The sequence below is a fragment of the Onychomys torridus genome, chromosome 5, assembly GCF_903995425.1.
Source record: "Onychomys torridus chromosome 5, mOncTor1.1, whole genome shotgun sequence".
NCBI classification, from domain to species: domain Eukaryota; kingdom Metazoa; phylum Chordata; class Mammalia; order Rodentia; family Cricetidae; genus Onychomys; species Onychomys torridus.
The window spans coordinates 129,777,748-129,800,562 of record NC_050447.1 but is presented as its reverse complement, the minus strand read 5'-3'; the positions used below and the strand labels follow the sequence as shown (position 1 = coordinate 129,800,562).

Below are 22,815 nucleotides of genomic sequence, written 5' to 3'. Positions count from 1 at the left end.
GGAGGGAAGGGAGGGAGAGAAGCCCTGATATTCCAAGCCAAAACAGAAGATCAACAAAAAGAGAAAAATCTCAAGCTCTGTCTTGATCAGTTTTTAAAGAGAAAGGAAAGTGATAAGATGGGATATCTTAAACACGTAAGGCATCTCTGAATAAATAAATAGCGGGAGAGCCAGTAAACGTACCTTTCCTCTACAAACTGCAGAGGCTGGGCATGTCCTCCAGCTCACAGTGACTATCATCGTGGGGTAGAACACCCATTGCTCCCTGAGAACTCTCTCTTTGTTATGTGTTCTTATTGGGATAGTCCATTTTACTCCCCGATTACATTGGAACATGTGTGCTTAAGGAAGCAGTTCAGAAACAAGAAATCCCAGACAGCTAAAGTTGAGCACAGTTCACTCCAGGCCCTGCAGACTTGCTGCAACATCCTTCTAGCCTCCATCAAGAGGTTCTGGTCCACATGGCCAATTAAATAGACCACAAGAAGACACAGGGAGAAAAGAAGAAGCTTCCAGACACTGTGGGACTGAATTTTCCTAAGGAGGAATATGGGAAAGGCAGGGGTGACTAGAGGAATGGACCCTATGGGCACTCTGACACCTGCACTGCTGTGGGCTCTATCTGCTTCATGGCCCAGACTTTAGGACCAGAAAGCACCCATACCCCAGCTCCAGGAAGAGTTTGTGCCCAAAAGACCAAACCATTAAGAAGTCTTGAAACATGTCCCATGGGTTTAAGATTGTCTTAAAGGCTCTCCAACTACATTTATCTAGTGGCATATTTTGAAAGGAACTGAACTTAGGTGACCAACACTCAGTGGAGAAGAACATGCCTTCAGGGAGACTGGCCTCCCAGACAGCTTGATCAGCTAATGTGGTTACTGTAGTGTTGCCATTGAGTTGAACCTCCTGTCAAGTGCACTAGAGGGACACTCAGGTCAGAATGCTGAGTCCAGGCCTACTGGCACAGCCACCAAAGCAGCCAGGAAAGGAACTTAGTACCAGAGAGGAGGCAAGCTCCTCCCATGGCAGGAGAACTTCAAGACTGACTATGTGTTTGCTGTATCTATAGCCTTGGCATCTGTTGAGAGTTCTGTTTCAATGGCAGTCTAGAGTCACGGACTTCTAAGTCAAAATTCTCCAAATGACACATAGGTAAGCAAGGTCAGGTCTATTTTGTTTTGTTTTGTTTTCTGTCCTTTTTAAAAATGAGCTTGAAATGTCAGACAGTGCAAAGAAAGTAAGTGGACTGGAGCTGGACTGCTGTGGGCCATAAGTTTCAGGTACATGTCTTCATGCTGTGTCTCAAGTAGTCTGTAGTGAATTGAAACACCTCTGCGCACACACACACACACACACACACACACACACACACACATATGCATGCACGCACACGCACACACACACATACATACATGCATGCACGCACACACACACATACATACATACATACACAAACGCACACACACCACACACGCACGCACACACACAGACACACACATACATACACACGTGCACACACACACGCACACACACATACATATACACACACACTCACACATACATACACACACATATACACATGCACACACACATAAATTCACATACATACACATACAAACACATATAAACACACACATACATACACAACACGCACACACACACATATACATACATACACACTCACACACATACATACACACACTCACACACACACATACATACACACATACACACACACATACACACACACACACACACACACATACACACATACACACACAAAACAAAAAAAAAAAAAAAAAACCTGTGTGGCCAGGGACATCTGCTGTTGCTTTCTTGGGTGTCAAAGCACACTCATGAGAGTTCAGTCATTAGACTAACGTGATGGAGGAGCTGAGCTGCTACCAGCTCCCTCCACTCAAACAAAACTGACGGTGACAGCTTCTAGGAGCCCAGGTCTAGCCAACACCAGCAAATGGCTGCACCTCTATCTGCTCTGTGCCTTGGGAAAGATGCTAATTCTTCTTAAACTCTGGTCTGTCTGAAACACTCAGCAAATAGCACATATGTCCTCAACCCCGCCCCAAAAAGGGTGTAATATAAAGAGGGTTTTCTGGGATTTCCAGGCCCAAGGAACCCAGAAAGATAACACAACCATGGACATAGAGGTCAAAACTACAGTAGTCTTCTGGAACACTACAGAGGAAATTATTGCAGCAAGATTTAGCATTTGACTGGGGCTTCCTTTACTCCTTTCAAAAATTTGATTGACATTGGCACTCCAAAGTTTTCAGTGAGACTAAAGAAATAAAGCATAAATAAATAAACATGAGCTGATTATCAAGCCACTGACCCTTCAGCACATTTATTATACTCCAAGTTTAAGCACAACTGGGTGGGGGAGACAGTGAACAGGTGACGGATGGAGACAGTGAACAGGTGACTGATGGAGACAGTGAACAGGTGAGTGATGGGACAGTGAACAGGTGACTGATGGGACAGTGAACAGGTGACTGATGAGACAGTGAACAGGTGACTGATGAGACAGTGAACAGGTGACTGATGGGGACAGTGAACAGGTGACTGATGGGACAGTGAACAGGTGACTGATGGGACAGTGAACAGGTGACTGATGGGACAGTGAACAGGGTGACTGATGGGACAGTGAACAGGTGACTGATGGGACAGTGAACAGGTGACTGATGGGACAGTGAACAGGTGACTGATGGGACAGTGAACAGGTGACTGATGGGACAGTGAACAGGTGACTGATGGGACAGTGAACAGGTGACTGATGGGACAGTGAACAGGTGACTGATGGGACAGTGAACAGGTGAGTGATGGAGACAGTGAACAGGTGACTGATGGGACAGTGAACAGGTGACTGATGGGACAGTGAACAGGTGACTGATGGGACAGTGAACAGGTGACTGATGGGGACAGTGAACAGGTGACTGATGAGACAGTGAACAGGTCACTGATGGGGACAGTGAACAGATGACTGATGGAGACAGTGAACAGGTGACTGATGGAGACAGTGAACAGGTGACTGATGGGACAGTGAACAGGTGACTGATGGGACAGTGAACAGGTGACTGATGGAGACAGTGAACAGGTGACTGATGGAGACAGTGAACAGGTGACTGATGGAGACAGTGAACAGGTGACTGATGGGACAGTGAACAGGTGACTGATGGGACAGTGAACAGGTGACTGATGGGGACAGTGAACAGGTGACTGATGGGGACAGTGAACAGGTGACTGATGAGACAGTGAACAGGTGAGTGATGGAGACAGTGAACAGGTGAGTGATGGAGACAGTGAACAGGTGACTGATGGAGACAGTGAACAGGTGACTGATGGGACAGTGAACAGGTGACTGATGGGGACAGTGAACAGGTGACTGATGGGACAGTGAACAGGTGACTGATGGGACAGTGAACAGGTGAGTGATGGAGACAGTGAACAGGTGACTGATGGGACAGTGAACAGGAAACAGGTGACTGATGGGACAGTGAACAGGTGACTGATGGAGACAGTGAACAGGTGACTGATGGGACAGTGAACAGGTGACTGATGGGACAGTGAACAGGTGACTGATGGAGACAGTGAACAGGTGACTGATGGGACAGTGAACAGGTGACTGATGAGACAGTGAACAGGTGATTGATGGAGATGATGGAGACAGTGAACAGGTGACTGATGGAGATGATGGGGACAGTGAACAGGTGACTGATGGAGGTGATGGGGACAGTGAACAGGTGACGGATGGGGGGTGGGGACAGTGAACAGGTGACGGATGGAGGTGATGGGGACAGTGAACAGGTGACGGATGGAGGTGATGGGGACAGTGAACAGGTGACGGATGGAGGTGATGGGGACAGTGAACAGGTGACGGATGGGGTGGGGACAGTGAACAGGTGACGGATGGAGGTGATGGGGACAGTGAACAGGTGACGGATGGAGGTGATGGGGACAGTGAACAGGTGACGGATGGAGGTGATGGGGACAGTGAACAGGTGACGGATGGGGGTGGGGACAGTGAACAGGTGATTGACAGGCCTGAGGCTGTTACAAGGGATGGCTCTCAGTGGTATCACTCTTGACAAGGAAAGAATCCCTCATTAAAGCGCTTGTCAAGCTTGCTTTGAGGCAGCTAAGGGACAGATAAAAAGAGTCAAGATATTTTTAGTCTTTCCTTCTATCACTTAGAAGAAAATCTTTTCAAGTTTGGCAGAGATGTTGCTGGGAATTACAGAGAGGTCAAATCTTGCCTGTGACAAAGCCAGCCTGTTCTAAGGGCTCCTGATGCGCAGAATACCGTGTCCTCTTAGGAGGAGGACACTGGGAAGAATCTAATAGGCTGATTTTCTTCCAGTGAGGTCACTGCCTTGATAGCTATTTCTGTAGTCTCATGGAAACACAATGCCATTCCAGGGATTCCATGTTCCAATGACATTATCACATGCCCAGATAAGATATTAGACCACCATATTCATTTATAGATGGACTTGTAAAATGTCACTGCCAAACTTCATTAACTGTCTCATGTCCATCCACATCTAGTGAATGTTAGGAGGTTCTGTTCCCAACCTACTGGTGCATTTTCTTCCTAGCAGCTGATGTCCTAATTTAGGGACAGTGACTAACAACACTGAGATTATCAGATTAGCCTTCTGAGATGAACTCATTATTAATTTCCTATTGAACTCCTAAACCTGACTTTTCTACCATTATATTTAAGTTTGGGTGGTCACTAAGAAAGAGAGTTAAATAAAGACTACATAGCCAGGCAAATCACGGGAAGTTCAGCTCATTAATTTGTCATCTGAAGAGCATTAGCAAGTGACAGGTGTGTACAAGTGAAAGCAAGCATAGACATGGGCAAGGGATGGGCATTCCAGGATCAAGAAAAATAATAGAGATTTTGTTCATCTTTACTCACTGTCATCACCAACATGGGTATGGCCAGGAAGGCCAGTGTGAAGCCAGTGGGTTCTTAAAAATGGTGGCATTGAGTTAAATCATTTCTTGGCATCTTTATCCTCTTAGCAAGGGCTCCTGTGCAAAGGGCCTTCATTGCTGATTAATCAGCTTCCCATCCTTTGTGAGTCCTAAGCTAGGTTGCATGCCTGTTAAAATATCAGACAGCGTCTTATCAGCAGATGGAATCAAGAAGTCAGTATCATGGCAATGTCAAGGGGCTGCACAAGTCCAGGTGCAGGAATGCTACTTCCTGGATCATCCATTAACTGTCATTGCTCAGTTATTGCCAAAAGTAATTCCAGAAATCAGACAGCGAAAACTGTAAACAACTCCAGAATCCAACCTGACGTCTTTGCAGTGTGCAGTCTATCAATCCTTTCTGTAGTGTATCTTCTGTTTGGAAGATTACCCAAGTGTTTGTAGGCACTCCCCTCCCCCACCCTAAACAAGCATTTAGTGAGGACAGGGTGGCTGAATCAGCAGCTTTGAGGATCTGGACTTTGCTAGACCAAGTCTGTGGTTAGAACAGGAGTCCCCAGTCCACACATCCAGGTGCCAACCAGAAGAGAACAGAGACGCCAAAGGTCTCATCTCCCCCACATTTGTCTCTACCACAAAGCAACCCTCCACTACAGAAAAGCACATTGCAATTCTCTGGTCACAGTAATGGAGGGAACATTTGTGTCAACTGACCGATGTTCCTCTTCCCCAGCCTATACTTCTGCCACCAAGTCCTGAGGGTAGTCCAGCTGCAGGCACCCTGCTGGGACAGGACTGGGACATGCCAGAGGCTAGTCACTCCACTGCAGACACAGTCTGAACCCTGCACTGTCAGTTCTTATATAGATCTTACCATCATTTTTAGCTGAGGAAAGGACCAACTCTTGAGGGCTGTTTTGTCTCTACCCCCTCTAGCATCCATACAGCCAGCACTCCAAACAGGCTCATGGCATACACAAAGATCCCGTGTGGGTCCTCCATGAACCTTTGCATACAAACTCATCAAGACTCAGCCAAAGCACTCGAGATGATGTAGTGGTGTGCATACTTGGTGCTACTGTACAAGACTGGGGTTCAGTGACCAGCAACCACATGGCAGCTCAACTTCCAGGGCATCCAACACTCTCGTCTGACCTCTGAGAGCACCAGACACCCATTATGACAGACATACACATAGGCAAAAACTTATATGCATAAAATAAATAAGTCTAAAGACATTTTTCTAAATGAGTCAATCAAGTTTCTTAGGTGTCCCACTAGGGGAATTGCTGACCTCCGGTGCCCTAAGTCAAGAACTCCCTACAGATGAGGTATTGTTTCATGGCTGTTATATCAGTCACTGCTTACCTCAACCACAGGTGGATTTCACCTTTTCATTCCCATTTTATAGAAGAAACAGAGACACTAATCAATTCAATTGCAAAAAAAATAATAATCTGTGGCACTGGGATTGAAACTGAGTGTGTACAGGTCAAGCGATAGGCTCATAGTCACCACCGTGGCATCTGTACCCCTACACATGGCTCCAGTGGCAACCATGTGCCAACCCTTGGTGCCTACTGTACACATCTTAGTTGCTGACTAAACTTAAAATAGGCTTGATTCCGATATTTAAAACTGGCAAGACTTTTCTAGAAAAGAGAAATCAACCTACCACAGGCCAAACACTGCCTGTTCCCTTTGCCCTCATTAGAAACCCCACCTTATAAAAAGCCACGACTACCTAGTATTTCTTCAGTCCCTAAACCCAGTGTAGTCTCACACTGTAATATGAGAATGCCCCAATTTCAGACTCTAAAACAAATCCACTATCATAAAAGGAAGATACCTGAGGCCTGGGTTAGGCTTTTTATTTTTGGATTTTGTTGCTTTTAAACTGCTTTTAAGTGTGTTCATATGTATGTCCATGTGAGTGGATGCCATGTGGGTGCAGGTACCCATAAGCCAGAGGGTATTGTTCCCCCTGGAGCTGGAGATACAGTTGGTTGTAAGCTGCCCAGACTTTTGTCTTTAAGACAACATTTCCTCCCAAGATTTACCTGGAACTCCCTGTGAAATCCAGAATGCTCCCAAATTCCTGATCATCCTGCCTTGTCCTCCCAAATACCAGTATAGGCTCACAGCAACCACTGTGTTCCATTCACAAGGCCGAAGCATTGACTGAGCTGCTCCAGCACATTTCCAGACTCATAGGCTGGGCACTACAGGCAGACAGGCCCACACCTCCCAAAGCCTCAGCGGCAACTTTAAACCTAGAATTGTAACCTTAACTCAGCTCTAACAATTCCAGAGCTGGGAGATTTTACTGAGTGGTCTTTTGCCTTTTCTTGGCTCATCAAGTAGGCTTGAGGTAAACAGTTCCTCCCCAGGGTAATTTGCTTCAGAAATTATTGTTGTGGGTAAAACAAGAAATTTCAGAGAGAGAGAAGGGGGGGAGGAAGGAAGGAAGGAAGGAAGGAAGGAAGGAAGGAAGGAAGGAAGGAAGGAAGAAAAGAGAGCTGAGGAGCTGAGTGCAATGGCATACCCTTATAATCCCATTACTTGAGGCAGAAGACTGCCATGAGGTTGAAGCTAACCTGTCTCAAAAAGGAGAGAGTTAAGGGAGAGAAAGAAGCAGGAAAAGAAAAAAGAGGAGGGAGAGGATGAGGAAGCAGAGGATAAAGAAGAAGATGAAGGAGAGGGGGAGAAGGGAGAAGAGGAAGAAGAGGAAGAAGAGGAGGAAGAAGGAAGAAGAACCATTGAGATGACTAGGTCTCATCTGTCAATGGTTTGCCCATGAGATGCTTTCAAGTTCAGAAGACCCATCAAGTCCTAGTCTTGCCTTCCCTCCCTATTGACTACATCAAGTGAAAATTGAGACCAGGACAGCTTTCCAAATCAGGACAAGGCACTGTCAGAGTTTTTGTTGCATTTTGCAGTATACATAATCATTTTTACAGGCTCATCTTCTGCTATAAGATAATACCCTGAAAAAGGTAACAAAAATAACATAAATCTCCTGCAGCAGGGACTCCAAGAACTCTACAGCCACCTTGGATCTAGTCACACACATAGTGAGAGTCGGGTGCCTCTCCTGGGGCGGGAGAGATGGAAATGGTTCTACCCCACCATATTATCACATGGCTCATCAGTGGAGACCCCATGTAGAGCCCACAGGGGAACTGGCCAGTGATCTTTTAAGAGCTGCATCTTTCTCCAAGTGCCTCCATCTTTCTTTGATGGACTTTCCAGGAGAGATGGATCGAATAGCCCCGACTGCTCCTCAACACCTCCTCTGCCAGAAGTCATCAGCTTCCTTGTTGCCTATGAAAACTCAGACAGTAACAGAACACAATGTGATGGCTACTTAAGGGTGTCCCTTGGATACAGAAAAATGCTCAAGGTCAAAAGGTCAGAAAATGAGTCTCCAAGATGGCAATACACTAAAATGCTGAAAATTCAAATTAGATACCTGATGTGTAATAAATCAAAATGCAACATGGCTTAATTCAGATATATCTTGATTCTATTGAATTCATGTGAGATACTTTGTTTATCCTTCTATTCTGCATTATCAAATTAGCATATTTGCCTATTGTCAAAAATACCATAAACTCAATAAATGCAGACACATATATGCATATAGATAGATAAACTTAAAGCATTAAAGTATAGAAATGTTATATGTAAGGTGTTTGTGGGCCTATGATTGTCAGACAAACATCTCTTTACACCTCTAAAATTGTTCCTAGTGTGTCTTATGGAAATATATATTTGTGAGCACTAGTGACTTTACTATATGATTAGGGACTCCTAATGTCTGGACCTCAGTCATGAATGTTTTAACAAGATAAAAACCAGCTGTGTGTAAAATTCCAATCAATGTGCTCCATGTTATACTGCTGACTAGAATAAGGGGTGGTTACAAACTGAAATGCATTAGAAGAACATCACCAAAGCCAGCTGACATACAGACATTATGTTGAACACAGCTGTAATTGAGGAATCATACCTTAGAGACCCTTTGGTGGACATTCAGTCAGGCCAATACTCAGTCTCCCAGGTGACACTTCACTCCAGGACTCCTAAGTGAAGTAACATGTGAAAGCCACTGGTCATAACTGAATCCACCCTGGAGGAGCTGGGCAACCAAAAAGGTCCCCTTCTTTTCAGTACATCAAGGTCAAACTTGGTGAGAGTGACGAAGGAAACCTAGCAGGATGTGTGTGATCTCATCAGCACAATGAAGTTTAGCTGGAGTGTCATTAGGAAGAGAAGATGCTACTAATGCTTGCTTCCCAGGAAGGTGGATTCTGGGTCATTCTAGACTCACTGGAAATCATCACACCAGCTAACAGGCCATAAGGAGAAACCAGTGAGTTTTAAGATAGTAGCATAAATTCTGTGTTCTACAAACATGCTACTGTAAAATTATAAATGTTTTTTTGAGACAGGGTCTCCCTGTGGAGCTCCAGCTAGCCTTAAAATGGTGACTCTACTGCTTTGCCCTACAATTTTTTCAAGCAATCAAGCAAAACAAAAAAAGTCCCATGTGACTGCAAAGTAAATAGTCCCTGAGTTGAAAATGAATCAAAAAGAAAAATGTGGAAATATACATATCAAGGTGCATCAAATTTTATGGAAGTAAAGCTAAAGTAATATTGGGAACCATGTGGTTCTAAGTACATTTACCAAGGTACAAGAAAGATGGAAATGAACCACTTAAGCCTGAAGCCTGAGCAAGTGGGTCAAACCCAGCATGCACTTTTAAGCTATAGTTCTGTTTGGCACTGTTTGCTCAGATTGGAAGGGTGTAAAATCACACCCATGGGGCTGAGGGTACCTAGGCCAACACTTGACTTGATTATGTGTCTGTGTGTTCTACTCCCATAGCCCCTCCCCCTGAGAGCTGTAAATAGAAAAGAACCCTTTGAAGTCTGTACACAGATTAAGTTAAATAGCCACTCCCATGAAAATACAAGAGAAAATGTTTGTGTTCCTTCTGGTGTCTATCCAAGATGGGAGATTCTCTGGTTAAATTGTGGTTTTATGAAATAAAGCAATGTGTTACAGAGAACTTGTACCCACCTGAGCTGTCATTTTAACATGTCCTATGCACACTTTATCTCCAGCTAGGACGAACCCTGAGGAGCCCCTTCATGAAGTTTGTAGCTCATGCGGTGTCATTTACAATCTTCTTGGGACTGTTAGTTGTGAATGCATCTGACCGCTTTGAGGGGGTTAAGACTCTGCCCAATGAGACCTTCACAGACTACCCCAGACAGATCTTCAGAGTGAAAACCACGCAGTTCTCCTGGACAGAGATGCTCATCATGAAGTGGGTCTTAGGTAAGCCAGCAATCTTCCACTACCCTCCCCCGCCCCGACTGATATCACTGCTTCTAGACTCCCCTTCTGCTGTGCATACTCTTGGCTGATGCAATGACCAACATAAAAGTCAAGATGGTGTACGAGAGGCAACAGAAATGAAACCCCAATTTTGAAAGGAGATGTTTAGGGGGGTATCCACTAGGTACTCTTCCATACAGGTATACTGATTATGATTATAAGGTGGTTTTACCTTGGAAACATGTTGATCATTTAGTCTCCTACAAGTCTTAAGAAAAGCCTGTTCTATGAAGAGCAAAATTTATTAGCTTAAGGGAAAGTTGTGTTAATCCAAATATGTAGAATTTATATAGTAAATATTACCTGAAATCCAGGCAGTATCTTAGTTTCTATTGCTATGATTAAAATCTTCACTAAAAGCAACTTGGGGAGGAAAGGGTTTATTTGACTTACATATCCCAGGTCACAATCTACTGAGGAAAGTCAGCACATGAACTGGAGGCAGGAACCTGGAGGCAGGAACTGAAGCAGAGGCAATGGAGGAGTGCTGCTTACTAGCTTGCTTCTCCTAGCTTACTCAGCTTGCTCTGTTATATAAGGCAGGACCAACTCTACCCAGAGGTAGCACTGCCTATGGTAGGCTGGAACCTCCTAAATCAATCATTAATCAATAAAATGTCCATAGACTCACCCACAGTCCAGTACAATGAAGGCATTTTCCCAGTTGAGGCTCCCTCTTCCCAGATGACACTAGCTTATGCCAAGATGGAAAAATAAACCTATCCAATACAGAGAGTGACACATGTTATTTGTTTAAATTATGTGCTAAAGGTTGTGAAATTACTATCTGTGGTGATATTTTGTACTGCCAAGGTTGCCACTAGAATTTCCTAGGAAATTGTTCCCAGTGTCCCCCATTGATGAGCTCAGAAGAAAAATAAAACAAAACTGGAAATGGCTAAAATTGAATGTAGAAAATTGCTATTGATTTCTTTTTCTAACACTGGAAATTTCAAATAGATCAATAGGAGGAAAAATGTCTCGGGAGAAAAAATTGAAAACCTGCCAAAGCTATTATCAATAATATAATAAATAAGCAAAACCTTAATAAACTGTAAGCTTTAGATTTCAAAGATTCAAATTTAATGGGGATATTTCTAGTGAAATAAAAGTTTAAAAAGAACTGAAATAAATGTATGCAGTAACAAAAGTTGATCAATTAATTAAATTGGTTTAATGGTATTCACCCAGATTTTGCTTTGGTGGCAAATATTTAACATTTGTATAATTGTCACTCTGTTTATAAGTATTAAGTCAAAAAAGTATTCAGGACCAAAGTGTTTGTGCCATCAAACAGCAAAATTATGAACAGATATATAGAAAGATTATACAACATATGCCCTATACTGACATGTAGCCTAAGAATGTTACAAGAGATGAACTACCAGATAGCGTCATGTGTGCCCAAGCCGAGATCAGCTGGAAACATGGACCCTAGATACTCCACAAAAGAGGATCTTTTGACCTAGAGCGGTCAGGACAGCACACCATGCTTCTCAGGGTCATGTGATCAACTAGAAAACCTGTGGCCAAAGAACTGTTTAGTCGAGTCATTGGCCCTAACTCGGGAAAGAGACACTGAAGCCTCATATGGGTTAGGTTATGGCCTTTCACAGCAAAGTCTTGTTTTCTTCTTTCCAATCCCATGCCCTGTGTGCTTCATATTACTGATTTGTTTACCATGTCTGTGAATCTTAATCCCAATGAATTATTTTCATTTCAATTCATGGAATTCATATTCTTTTCCTATTTCTTAATTCTTTTTATATCTTTATATTACCCATTTCCTTCATCAATATGTTTGCATTTCCCTTCTTAAATATGTTGTATGTATTTATGGTACCTTTTAAATCTTGACTGATACTTTGTGTAATTTTCACAGACCGCTCTTTCTCTTATAAAGTGACATTTATCAATGTTGGTCCATACTACTTCATACACTCTGTTGTTGAACACCTGAGTTCTGCCACCTGGGTCCACTTCTGCTGCTATAACAGAAAAACTAAGGCTAGGTTATCCATAAAGCAAAAAGATTACTCTGGCTCTTGGTTGTGGAGGGGAACACCTAAGACAGTGCAGCTACATCTGACAAGAGCCCCATGCTAGAATGTGGGAGGGAAAGCCAAGTGTGTGGCTGTATGACCCCTGACCTCACTTGAACATAACACAGGGCGAAGGAAAAGGGGGAGTGGGCAGGACTGGCCATGAACCCTAGTGCAGGTGGAAAAGCCAAGTGTATGAAAGATATTGAGGGTGACTTCACCCCCATGAGAAGCCCTTCATGAGACCCCCCTTCATAAGAAACCCTTTCATCATTCCTCCACAGGAGCAAGAAGCCACTAATGTGAGGAAAACATCAACCCACGCCCATGACCCAACACCCGCTGCTAGGCCCAACCTCCCAACCCTGGCATACTAGGCACTGAGCCTCAACCTGAGCTTTGGCAGGGACAAGCAATTGTCAACCCACAGCAGTGGTCTTCCTCCTAAAGAATGGCTTTATGCAGATGGGGTATTAAACTACTGCATATCAGCTGGAGTCATTTCTCAGGTTTTCTCGGAGTGCATCTCAAGAACTTCACCATAAGGACTATTTCTGTGCTGTGGAGACTTGCTTCTAGGTTCTTTATTATAGGCTTCAGGTGTCAACAAAGTCTTTCAGTTCTGGGTGGTCACAGCTCAAATGTCTCCCCACCTGTGTGAGCTCTCTGGCTGTCTCCTGTGGAATCCCACTCCATGTGTTTGTGGCTCGGAACTCAGCCACAGATCCTACCATGGTTGCTTTGGGATTTGCACAGCACCCTTCTCTCTGGAGCTCTGCCATGTGACCACCTCTGCCTCTTCAGCCAGTGACCCTAGGCCTACACTCTGAGCACCACAGATAGGAGGTGGGCTTCTAGGAAGAAAGCAGGCCATCCCACAGGCTTCCTTTCACTCAGGGCTACACTCCTGGGCTACCTCTTACTGACATCTGCAAATGGTTCTTCATTTTATTCAATTTGTGGGAACAGAAATCAAGGTACATTCTCTAAAACAAAACCAGAAAACTTTATCAAAGGCTAAGGAGGCCAGGCACAGTAGCACATACGTTCAATCTTTGCAACTTTGGAGGCTGAGGCAGGATAATAACCAATCTGTAGCCATCTTGAGCTACAGCAAAGATCCTGTCTGAGGAAGAAAAAGGGGGAGGGAGAGAGGGAAGTGGAAAGACAGACTGGGGAAACAGGGAGAGACTCGGGATGAGAGAATAAAGGAAACCATTTCCTTTCTATCTCCCTACATCTACTCAGCAATTGATCTTCGTTAAGAGAGAGGCAAGTGGACTCCTCTCTTCCTTCAGGTCTTCAGATTCCACTGAATAGCTGAGCAGCTAGAGAGCACTGTACCCCCACTGTGGGAGGCTGAAAGCATCTGGGACAGAAGGGATTGTGTGCCCTAAAGCCTGGAATCAATAGCAAATTGAACATGTTCCAAACAAGTATTTCTGAGATCTCCACATTCGGAGAGAGAGAGGTGACGGCAATGGGGGGAGCCTTTGTAGGTCTGAACAGAAGTGACATTATATGGCTTCAGTTTTTCTAAGAGGGATGTGTTGAGAATGGGTGGCTGTGGGAAAGGAGCAAAGCAGGGTGCCAGGTACAAAGCTCCTATAGTAAGTTGTACACTAAATGGTTCATGAGAACAGGTAGCAGAGGGTCACACTTTGAAGGTAAAATCAATATTTACTACTGAATTACATGTGAGATGTGAGAAAGAAGAACTGTCAGGGACAATTTCTAATGTTATAGCTTGCAAAATGGTATCAAAGAAAGCCATTCACTAGGATGGGAAAGACTGGGCGGAGCATTTTGGAAGGGAAGAAGAGAGGTGAATGCAGACTCTAGTTTGAGATACATACTATAGATTTTTTTCCAAAGGGCAAAGATTTATACCACCTTGAAATAAACCAGAGTGTTAGACACTTAAGAGAAAATGTCAAGTAGCAAATGGATATGCACATCTGAACTTTGGAGGGAAAGCTGGGGGCTGGAAACAAATTGGAGCACATTGGTTATGTTTAAGCAAATCATGCTATCACTCTGATTTTGAAAGTGGACAGATAACTAAAGATCAAGCCATAGGGCACAGCAATGTTAACATTTAGGAAGCTGAGCATTGTCTAGCAAAGGAAAAGGAAAATCCAGAAAGTGGTGAGCCAAGCCAGAGTAAGGAGCCAGGGAGTGCTGCAGACCGAGCATGTCTGCTGTGTCCTGAAGTTTGACCATCTGCAAGCAAAGTTCCTAAGGAGGTGACAAGGAGTGGGATCTAGTGGCGATGTCCAGAACTTGGCCTCACTAGGGGCAGAGGTACTCCATTCGTTATTACAGGAGGCAAGGGCAAGTGGAGGGCGTGGAGTAAACAGTGTGCCTGTTTAAACAGAGACAGAAGTGTGTTGACAGTCTTGGCTGGTATTTTCTACTTCATCACTTTTTCTAAATAGTTACATCTAAATATTAAGTATTTTATCATGTATTAGGCAGCCAGGTATTAGGAAAACAACAATAAATATTACTAGTGTAATCTTGCCCAAAATAACTTCTGGAGATCTTTAATTATTGCAAAAGTAATGACTTTGAAAGATCTGATCATCAGCTACAGAAGGTTCTTTGAGCTGACATGCCTTGAGATCCTGAATCAAAGCCACTCTCTGCTCAACTATTGAAGAGTAGGAAGTGCATTATCCCCTGCTGATGGCCTTGGACTTCTGCTCCCTGTCACAGCCAGGAACGTCTTTAACTAGCTGCCAACAGAGATACACAAATCTGTGCTCCAGTGGCACACCAGATGTGTAACTGTAGTACACTGGGCAAGCTGTCTATATAACGATGCAAGCAATCACTCCCTTCTTACCAGAGGCAGCTCAAGAGGTGAAAGGAACTCTGGGTCTTGAAGGAACCCAGTCTGCTCCTTTCAGATATGGAGGTCTTAACCACTGAGAGGTGAAGGGGGTCCAGACCCCCTGCTTCTGCCCTCCCTTGGTGGTGGCTCAACACAGAAGTGATAAGAACCCATTTAACCCCCAGTCATGTCTTGTCGCTCTATCTCAAAACTCTCATAGCTTTCCGTCTCCTTCAGTGACAGCTAGTGCCATTACAATAGCCTCTGACAACCTCAACTCTCCACTCCTCTCTCTAGCCTCTCTTCTCTCCCACCATCATCCACCTCACTCCCTGTGTCAGCCCCCTGCTCTCTTTGTCTGTCTCTGCCTCTGAGCCCTTTCTCAGGCTGTTCCTCCTGCAGGGATCTACATGGTTCTTGCTCTTACATATTCAAGTTTCTGTTCAGGTCTTTGTGTGAGAAGAACCCAGGGACCTGACCCCAGAGCCTCAATACACTAGCAAGCAGTCTACCACTGACTTGGACCCCCAGACTCTCAAAGGTCTTTTTTCACATGAGGCCTTTATAAACAACCTGCTCAGTAAGCCAAGTCCCTCCCTCCCAGCCCCCCCTTCCTCCCCAGCACCGAGCACTGACCATAAATATGCTCTCCATTCCGACTCAGCGTTTCTGCAACATGCAGCTGACTCATCCTCTCCATAGGAGTTGGGGTGGATCTGGTTTCCTCAGGGATTTCCTTCAGTGTCACATGGCATAGCAGTACTCTAACCTGCTTCTCCACCATGCTTCTCCTACTGGACATGGCAGTTCTCCTCTGCAGCATGTTCTGGGGGCAGTTACAGTCCAAACACTCTCCTGCCACTGCAATGTTTTACCAAGCTGTCATCAAAATGAAAGAAGGTTCCTGTGGGGAAGTCAAGCCATAGAGACTAAGAAGGCAGCATCAGAGAAAGGTGAACCCCAGGTGAACACAACATGGAGGGCACACCTGAGAAGGAAGGACAAGCATGCTGGTAAACCCTGCAGTCTACAGGGTTGCTGGACGAGTGCCTTTGGAGAGTGGAGCATGCACCAGCCTGGAAGACACCCAACAGCTGCTGCCTGGCTTCAAATTAAAGTGGCAAATCTGGGGTGCTGGAGCACGTGGGGGATCATCAGCCAAAGAACATGTCTCTAGAGATGCTCTCAGGGAACTATGAAGTCCCAGAGACCCACGAAGACCAGGAACACTCTCCTAATATGTGGTTCCCATCTAGAAATCATTTTGTGGAAGACTTTCTCTCCCTGGTCTCAGAAAAAGCTGGCATGAGTTGTCTTTTTTTCCCCCATCACAGTTATTTATTCATTCTTTCCTGGCAAGGCAGGCATGTGCACACGTGAAGGTCAGAAGCAGCTTGTAAGAGTCATTTCTCTCCTTCTACCATGTGGGTTCTGGGGATGGAGCTGGGGTTGTCAGGTGACCAACTGCTCGGACCTACTGAGCCATCTCTCCAGCCCTGGTATCATTTTCTTCCACACTTGCAAGCAGTGCTGAAAACTCCATTGAGGGAAGGAGATGCAAATACCAAGACAGCATAAAATACATGTAAATGTGACAAAGAGGAACGGGACTGGGGCTGCACGTCAGGAAACCGTCCCGTCCACCTTCACGCTCTCTCCTCACTGGCTTTCGGTCTCACACTGGCTCTCTCACCGCAACCCACCAGGATTGTAAACTCTGAGGGCACAGCTGAGTCTGAGCTCCCAATCACACCTCCATGTTTAGTTGAGAGGGCAAATGTACAATTCTGTTTCCATGACTTTGTCCTGGTTCTTAACAAATTCATTCTTTTAATGGAGCCTTTGTATGTTTAGCCAGGAAGTCCAAACATAACACCCAGGTGATTTACCAGTTTCTTCTAGCTGCCCTGCTCATCATCTTTAAAGACTATCTATGGGCTTGGGGTGAACCCCAGCCTTCTCAACACACCTGGAGGAGAGTCTGTTTGATTCTGAAAGACTCTCCTCACCCCTGAACTTGAGTACCTTACAGTTCCCTAGAGTGATCTACTCTCCCACATTTCCAATGGCCACTGCCTGGAACTCCCTTCCCCCTAATCTAGCTAATTTCTTGTTCCTTAGCCCAGTAGCCCCTCTTCCATGAATTCACCCTTTCACCGAGTCTACAAATACACAGCACACAGGCACTCTGCTATACTATAATGTTGACTCTACCATGACTATAATGCTAACCCTCTTGTTCCCGTGTCTCCATAGCTGGCCCCTGTATAACTGTGATGAGCAGCTGTACTGACAAGTAGCAAAAGGATATCTGTAGCAAAGGGCTATCACTATCTTGGTGGTTTCAGCCCCAGATTGGTGCCTGAACCTCAACATCTGCTCAACAGATGACTTCTGACTAAACAGCCTGAGCTTGTGTCTACTGCAGGGCATGGTGGAGATGGCACAGTAGACAGCAAAGAGCTTGGACTGCGTGTCTGCCTTTGGACACCTGACTTGCCAACTTTGCACATGAGTTTCATCTTGAAAGTAGAGATAATTATAGTTGCTGTCAGTCAGCATATTTGGAAGAATCAATTGGTAGATGTAATGCTTAGCCCAGGGCTGGGTGCCTAGAAGGAACTCAACAATTGCTGGCTGCTGTAATCAGAATAAAGTGGGATAAAGAGACACAGACAAATTCTTAGGAAATTATTAATACCATCTTTCTGCCTGCCCAGCAAATAAACCCCTAACATGGAGACAGCATTGGCTACTAGGGGTGGGTGGAGAGCTTCTGGGTGTATTTCCTTCCTGTGAGTTCACAGAACACTCTGTGCTGGCCCAGTGGTGAGAGACTGACGTAAGGAAATGAGTAAATGTGGGACCCTGGCTTACAGCAGAAGGAGCCTCTGACTACTTCAGAAATGTACATATTTCTATCTCAAGACACCCTGAAAGGGAAGCCCTTCTGAGTACCACAGAGGCCAGAATGGGAGCCAGTGCCTTTCCCTCCCCCGTCAAGCCCCTCAACATAGACTGCAGACATTACCCAGAAGCTGTGGTGCATCAAGATTCGGATTCCCTCTGAGGCTTCCTGGCATGCTCTAAGCTCCTTCTCTGCCAGAAACCTTACTTAATTATTGGTGACCTTGTTCTCTGAGCTCCAGGCATTCTTGAGTAATGGGAACTTTGCCTGAAGTCATCTCAAGTACCAAGCATCCTTTACCCCTTGGGCCCCTGAGCTCTAAACATTTCTCTGATTGACTTGCTCGGGGAAAAGACCTGGGGCTCAGCTACTCTAAAACATCATACAGTACCCTAGCCTCTTGGAAGCAGGAGGCCCAATGTCCCTCACTGAAGTACTTAATTTCAACACTTCTGTTTTCATTAGGCATCCCTGCTGCTCAAACCCTCACCCCATGTTACTTTTACTTATGGCCTTGGAATGACTTAAATTAACCTAAGTGATTAATATTTAAATCTAGGAAGACTGACAAGGACATCTGACCATGGAGTCATTTTCAGTGCCTAATGAAAATAATTTGCATTTCAGATTCATAGGCTCTTAACGTTTAAAGTTCCTCCAAAACACACTCAAAATCAAGAGACTTATCCAATGTCCCACTGCCAGTGAACAGCCAGGCGAGAACTTGAGCCCAGTGTTTGCTGAATCCCAGACAGTAATCGGCCATTCTCCTTAAGTCTAGCTAGAAGCAAGCCCACTATGACATTGGTCATTTTAATCTTGGGGAAGAGAAAATAAAAATAAATAAATACATAAATCCACATTTTCCCCAAGCCTGTAATGGGTTTTCTAGTAACACTTTTAAATAGACAGAAAAAGTCTGTTTCTGTGTTAAGAAGCTTATGACGCACTGAATTGCTGCCCAAAGTTTGGTAGGGTAAGTTGAGACATGGCTCTGTTAAAAGAAAAATAAGCAGGGCTGTGAGAAGTCTTGTAAACAGACCTGCAGGGGTAGGGGCATTTCTCACTGTGGGAACTCCAATCTTCAACGAAGACAGGGGCTCTTCTACAGACAGCTGCTCTGGCTGCTTTTTGCTTTGGAAAAATATTTCAATTCCTTTTACTTGATGGGACTTTTTCACCACCAAATGCTGATCGAAACAGTCCCTGGGCAGAGTCCCTGAGGACTGAAGGCAATCAGCCCCTCACTCTCACATGCTTTGAGGATGACGGAGACCAAGGCAGCCACACTCTCGAGGACAGATCCACCACCATCATCCACTGCCAGCATCATCTTTGATTCCAGGTGTCTTCAGCAGCTGAGTCCTCAAAGAGACCTGTTTTGTAATATGGGCAGCTGTCAGTTGGCTTGTTGTGCAGTCTGGGGAAGAGCAAGAGGAATACATGCAAATGTCCAGGGCAGAACCACTGGGGTCTGTTGTGGGGACCATTCTGCTGCTGTATAGAGATGGTGGGAGACCCAGGGAGTTCTGACAGTCTACCTTTGGTGTGTGGCTTTGTCTTGGGGCTACGATGCACACATTGCAGGTGTCAAAGAAAGAAGTAAAGGAACATCACATGCTTATTGATGAGGTGAAGAGTTGAAATTTGAAAGGGCAACATGAAACTGAAAGTCCATCAGAGGAGCTGCAGACATGTGGTGATCTCTTGTAATTGTCTGCCAGGAGTCAGGAATGGGAGGAGTACCGGGCAACAGGAGCCAGTGAGGGTAGGAGGATAAGGATGCCAGCTTGGGGTATGATATTTCCAGCACCAGCAGGATATTCACTAGCTGCAGTTTCTCTGATGGTGAGAATTTCATTTTAAAACTCTTAACTAGCCAGGCAGTGATGGCACAGACCTTTAATCCCAGCACTCGGGAGGCAGAAGCAAGTGGATCTCTGTGAGTTTGAGGCCAGCCTGGTCTACAAAGCGAGTTCCAGGACAGCCAGGGCTAGACAAGAAACCATGTCTCAAACAAACAAACAAAAAACTCTTAACTAAAAGTAGGAATATATTCACCTGGGAATGTTTACAAGGTGGTCACAGTACTAGACAGTGACAGGTCTAGATGTCTATATACCAAAGCAGTAGCATAGGCCAGCATTTCTCAACCTGTAGGGCATGACCTTTTGGGGGTCAAACAACCCTTTCACAGGGGTCGCCTAAGACCCTCGGAAAACACCAGTCCTTACATTATGATGGATAATAGTGGGAAATTACAGTTATGAAGTAGGGATGAAAATGACGAGCTGCTGTACAGGGTCAGCGTCTGGAAGGCTGAGAACCACTGCCCAGGCCATCTCACAGGGCCATCTTGGAAGAAGGGCAGAGGCACCTGTAACATTTCAATTATATACCCTATCTCTACATCGCTTACTGTGTAACAATGAAGATGTATTTATTTAAAATCCAATTAGTTATTTAATTACTAATTAAAAGTGGGAAAATCCAATAAACCTAAGCTTAAACTCACTGAAACAACTCTGTAACTTGGGTTAACTGAATTGTGGATGCATCACATGTGGGACCTTCAGAAATTCCTCAACCTCAGCTCCTTTCATTCCTAATTTATAACTACTCCATATTAAAGTGTAGGTTCCTGAAGCCTTATCTCCCATACACTGCCTCCAAAGTCTGGCCGTGGATGGGGACCCTCTCCTCTCTTTCAGAGACGGTTATCTCATAAGGTCAGGGACAGAGGCATGTCTTCTCCCAGGGGTCTGTCTTTGAAGGTGTTTCCATCTCTGTCTCTAGCTGTCACACAGCTGACATTTTCGTTTCTACCTAGTTCCCTTGGCGCCTGCCAGGGAAACTGAAGATGGGCCTGGCCTTCTCCCACAGGGATGATCTGGTCGGAATGCAAGGAAATCTGGGAAGAGGGGCCGCGGGAGTACGTGCTGCACCTGTGGAACCTCCTGGATTTCGGCATGCTCTCTATCTTTGTGGCTTCCTTCACCGCGAGGTTCATGGCCTTCCTTAAGGCCAGCGAGGCCCAGCTGTACGTGGACCAGTACGTGCAGGACTTAACGCTGCACAACGCCTCACTTCCGCCGGAAGTGGCATACTTCACCTACGGTGAGTTCCTGGGACAGCGTCTTGGGTGGGATGGGAGTGTGCCAATTGCTTTGCCTGGTCCCAGGACCTGGAATTTGGAACCTGGCAGGTTAGAGCCCACGGGTGCGCCAAGTTCTCTGTGCCTACAGCGCTTACAGAATGTGGAATTAATTTGTGACTTAGAAATGGTTCTTTTGTGTTTGGAAGAGTGCGTTTGTTTGGAAGGGGTTCTTGGAGCATTTCTGTAGAATTTTGCTTTTAATTTTGAAGAAGAGTCCTTTTCCCCCCCCTGATGTGAGGAACATACATACTGAAAATTTTTCGTCTATATTGGATACTCTGTTCTGCACAAAGGTCTGTCCTGTTTTAATTCAGCAGTCTTTCTCAGGGTGAGAAAGGTTCTTAAAAGAGGCAGTCATACATTGATCATACGAGTTTGAAATGGGTTTCATGCGGGTTGGTGACACTTAGGGCTGCTGCCTCCAAGAATCCTGAGGTCTACAGAGAGCTCCACTCAGGTGACCCTGGCATTCTTGACTGCCCTGCAGAAAATAATTTCAGAGTGAGCCAGTGTGGGTGAAAGTTGGAGTTTATTTAGAAGAGATTTTTGTAAGTAACCCTACTTGAGCTCATTCGCACCCCCCCCCCAAGACATGAAAGTAGAAGAGACTAGCTCAGAGGGGTGGGTGTCAGCCAGCGGGAGTGGGAGGAGAGCAAAAGACGTAGCTGAGTGAACGTGATCAAAGTGCATAACATACGTGTATAAAATATCAGCACGGGACCCGCTGTTTGGTATAATTCATATGCTAATAGTTATTTTTTAAAGAAGAGATTGTAACATAGTATTTGAGTATGAGCATTAAGGGAGAGAGAATGAAGAGAAAAAGTATCAGGCATCCAAGTGTGGGTGTGAGATTCTCAAAGGAGTTACTTTTCTTTACAATAGCTTGTGTGTGTGTGTATACCACATGTGTGTGCATACAAGTGTGCATGTGTACACACACACACACAACTTTGAAGTTGTAGTTGGAAGGGTGTCTAACAAGCATAACTAAGTCATAGGCTGGCTACTGTGAAGTGTGGGATGGGATTACAACTGCTAAGGTAGAACTGTAGGTCATATTTTCTACTATAACTTTAGAGTCTTGTTTGTGAGACTCCCAGATATTTGCAGGTTTATACTTGGAAAGGAATAAGGCAGTCCTCAAAGGTCCTACACATCATTGCAATTTTAACATTTGTTGTTTAGAAATGTATTTGTTTAGAAAGAATGCAGGCAACCTCCACAGCCAATTTTGAAAATATTTTGTTAATTCTTTGAGAATGTTAGCAATGCATTTTGACCATATTCACCCCAAGCCTGTCCCCCTAACTCATAACCTACCCCTGCCTCCTCCCAAGTTTGTGTCCTTTGCTTAAAAAAAAAAAAACACACACACACACAAAAACAACCCATGGGCTCCAGTTTGTGCTGCCCATGTATCCTGGAGCATGGTCAGCCTACTGAGAGCCACAGCCTTAAACTGGACTCTCCTTCCCAGAAGCTATCAACTGTC

At 44.9% G+C, this 22,815-nt stretch overlaps 1 protein-coding gene across 2 annotated transcripts in view; it reads left to right on the top strand.

Annotated features, from left to right (window-relative positions):
* The window catches only part of Trpc7 (transient receptor potential cation channel subfamily C member 7), a 131,423-nt gene that overhangs the window by 70,715 nt on the left and 37,893 nt on the right, over window positions 1–22,815 (top strand). For both annotated transcript variants that reach the window (XM_036187821.1, XM_036187820.1), the window contains 2 exons: window positions 10,101–10,317; window positions 21,047–21,280. In XM_036187821.1, coding sequence (XP_036043714.1) covers window positions 10,101–10,317; window positions 21,047–21,280 — 451 coding nt within the window. The remainder of the gene's footprint in view (window positions 1–10,100; window positions 10,318–21,046; window positions 21,281–22,815) is intronic.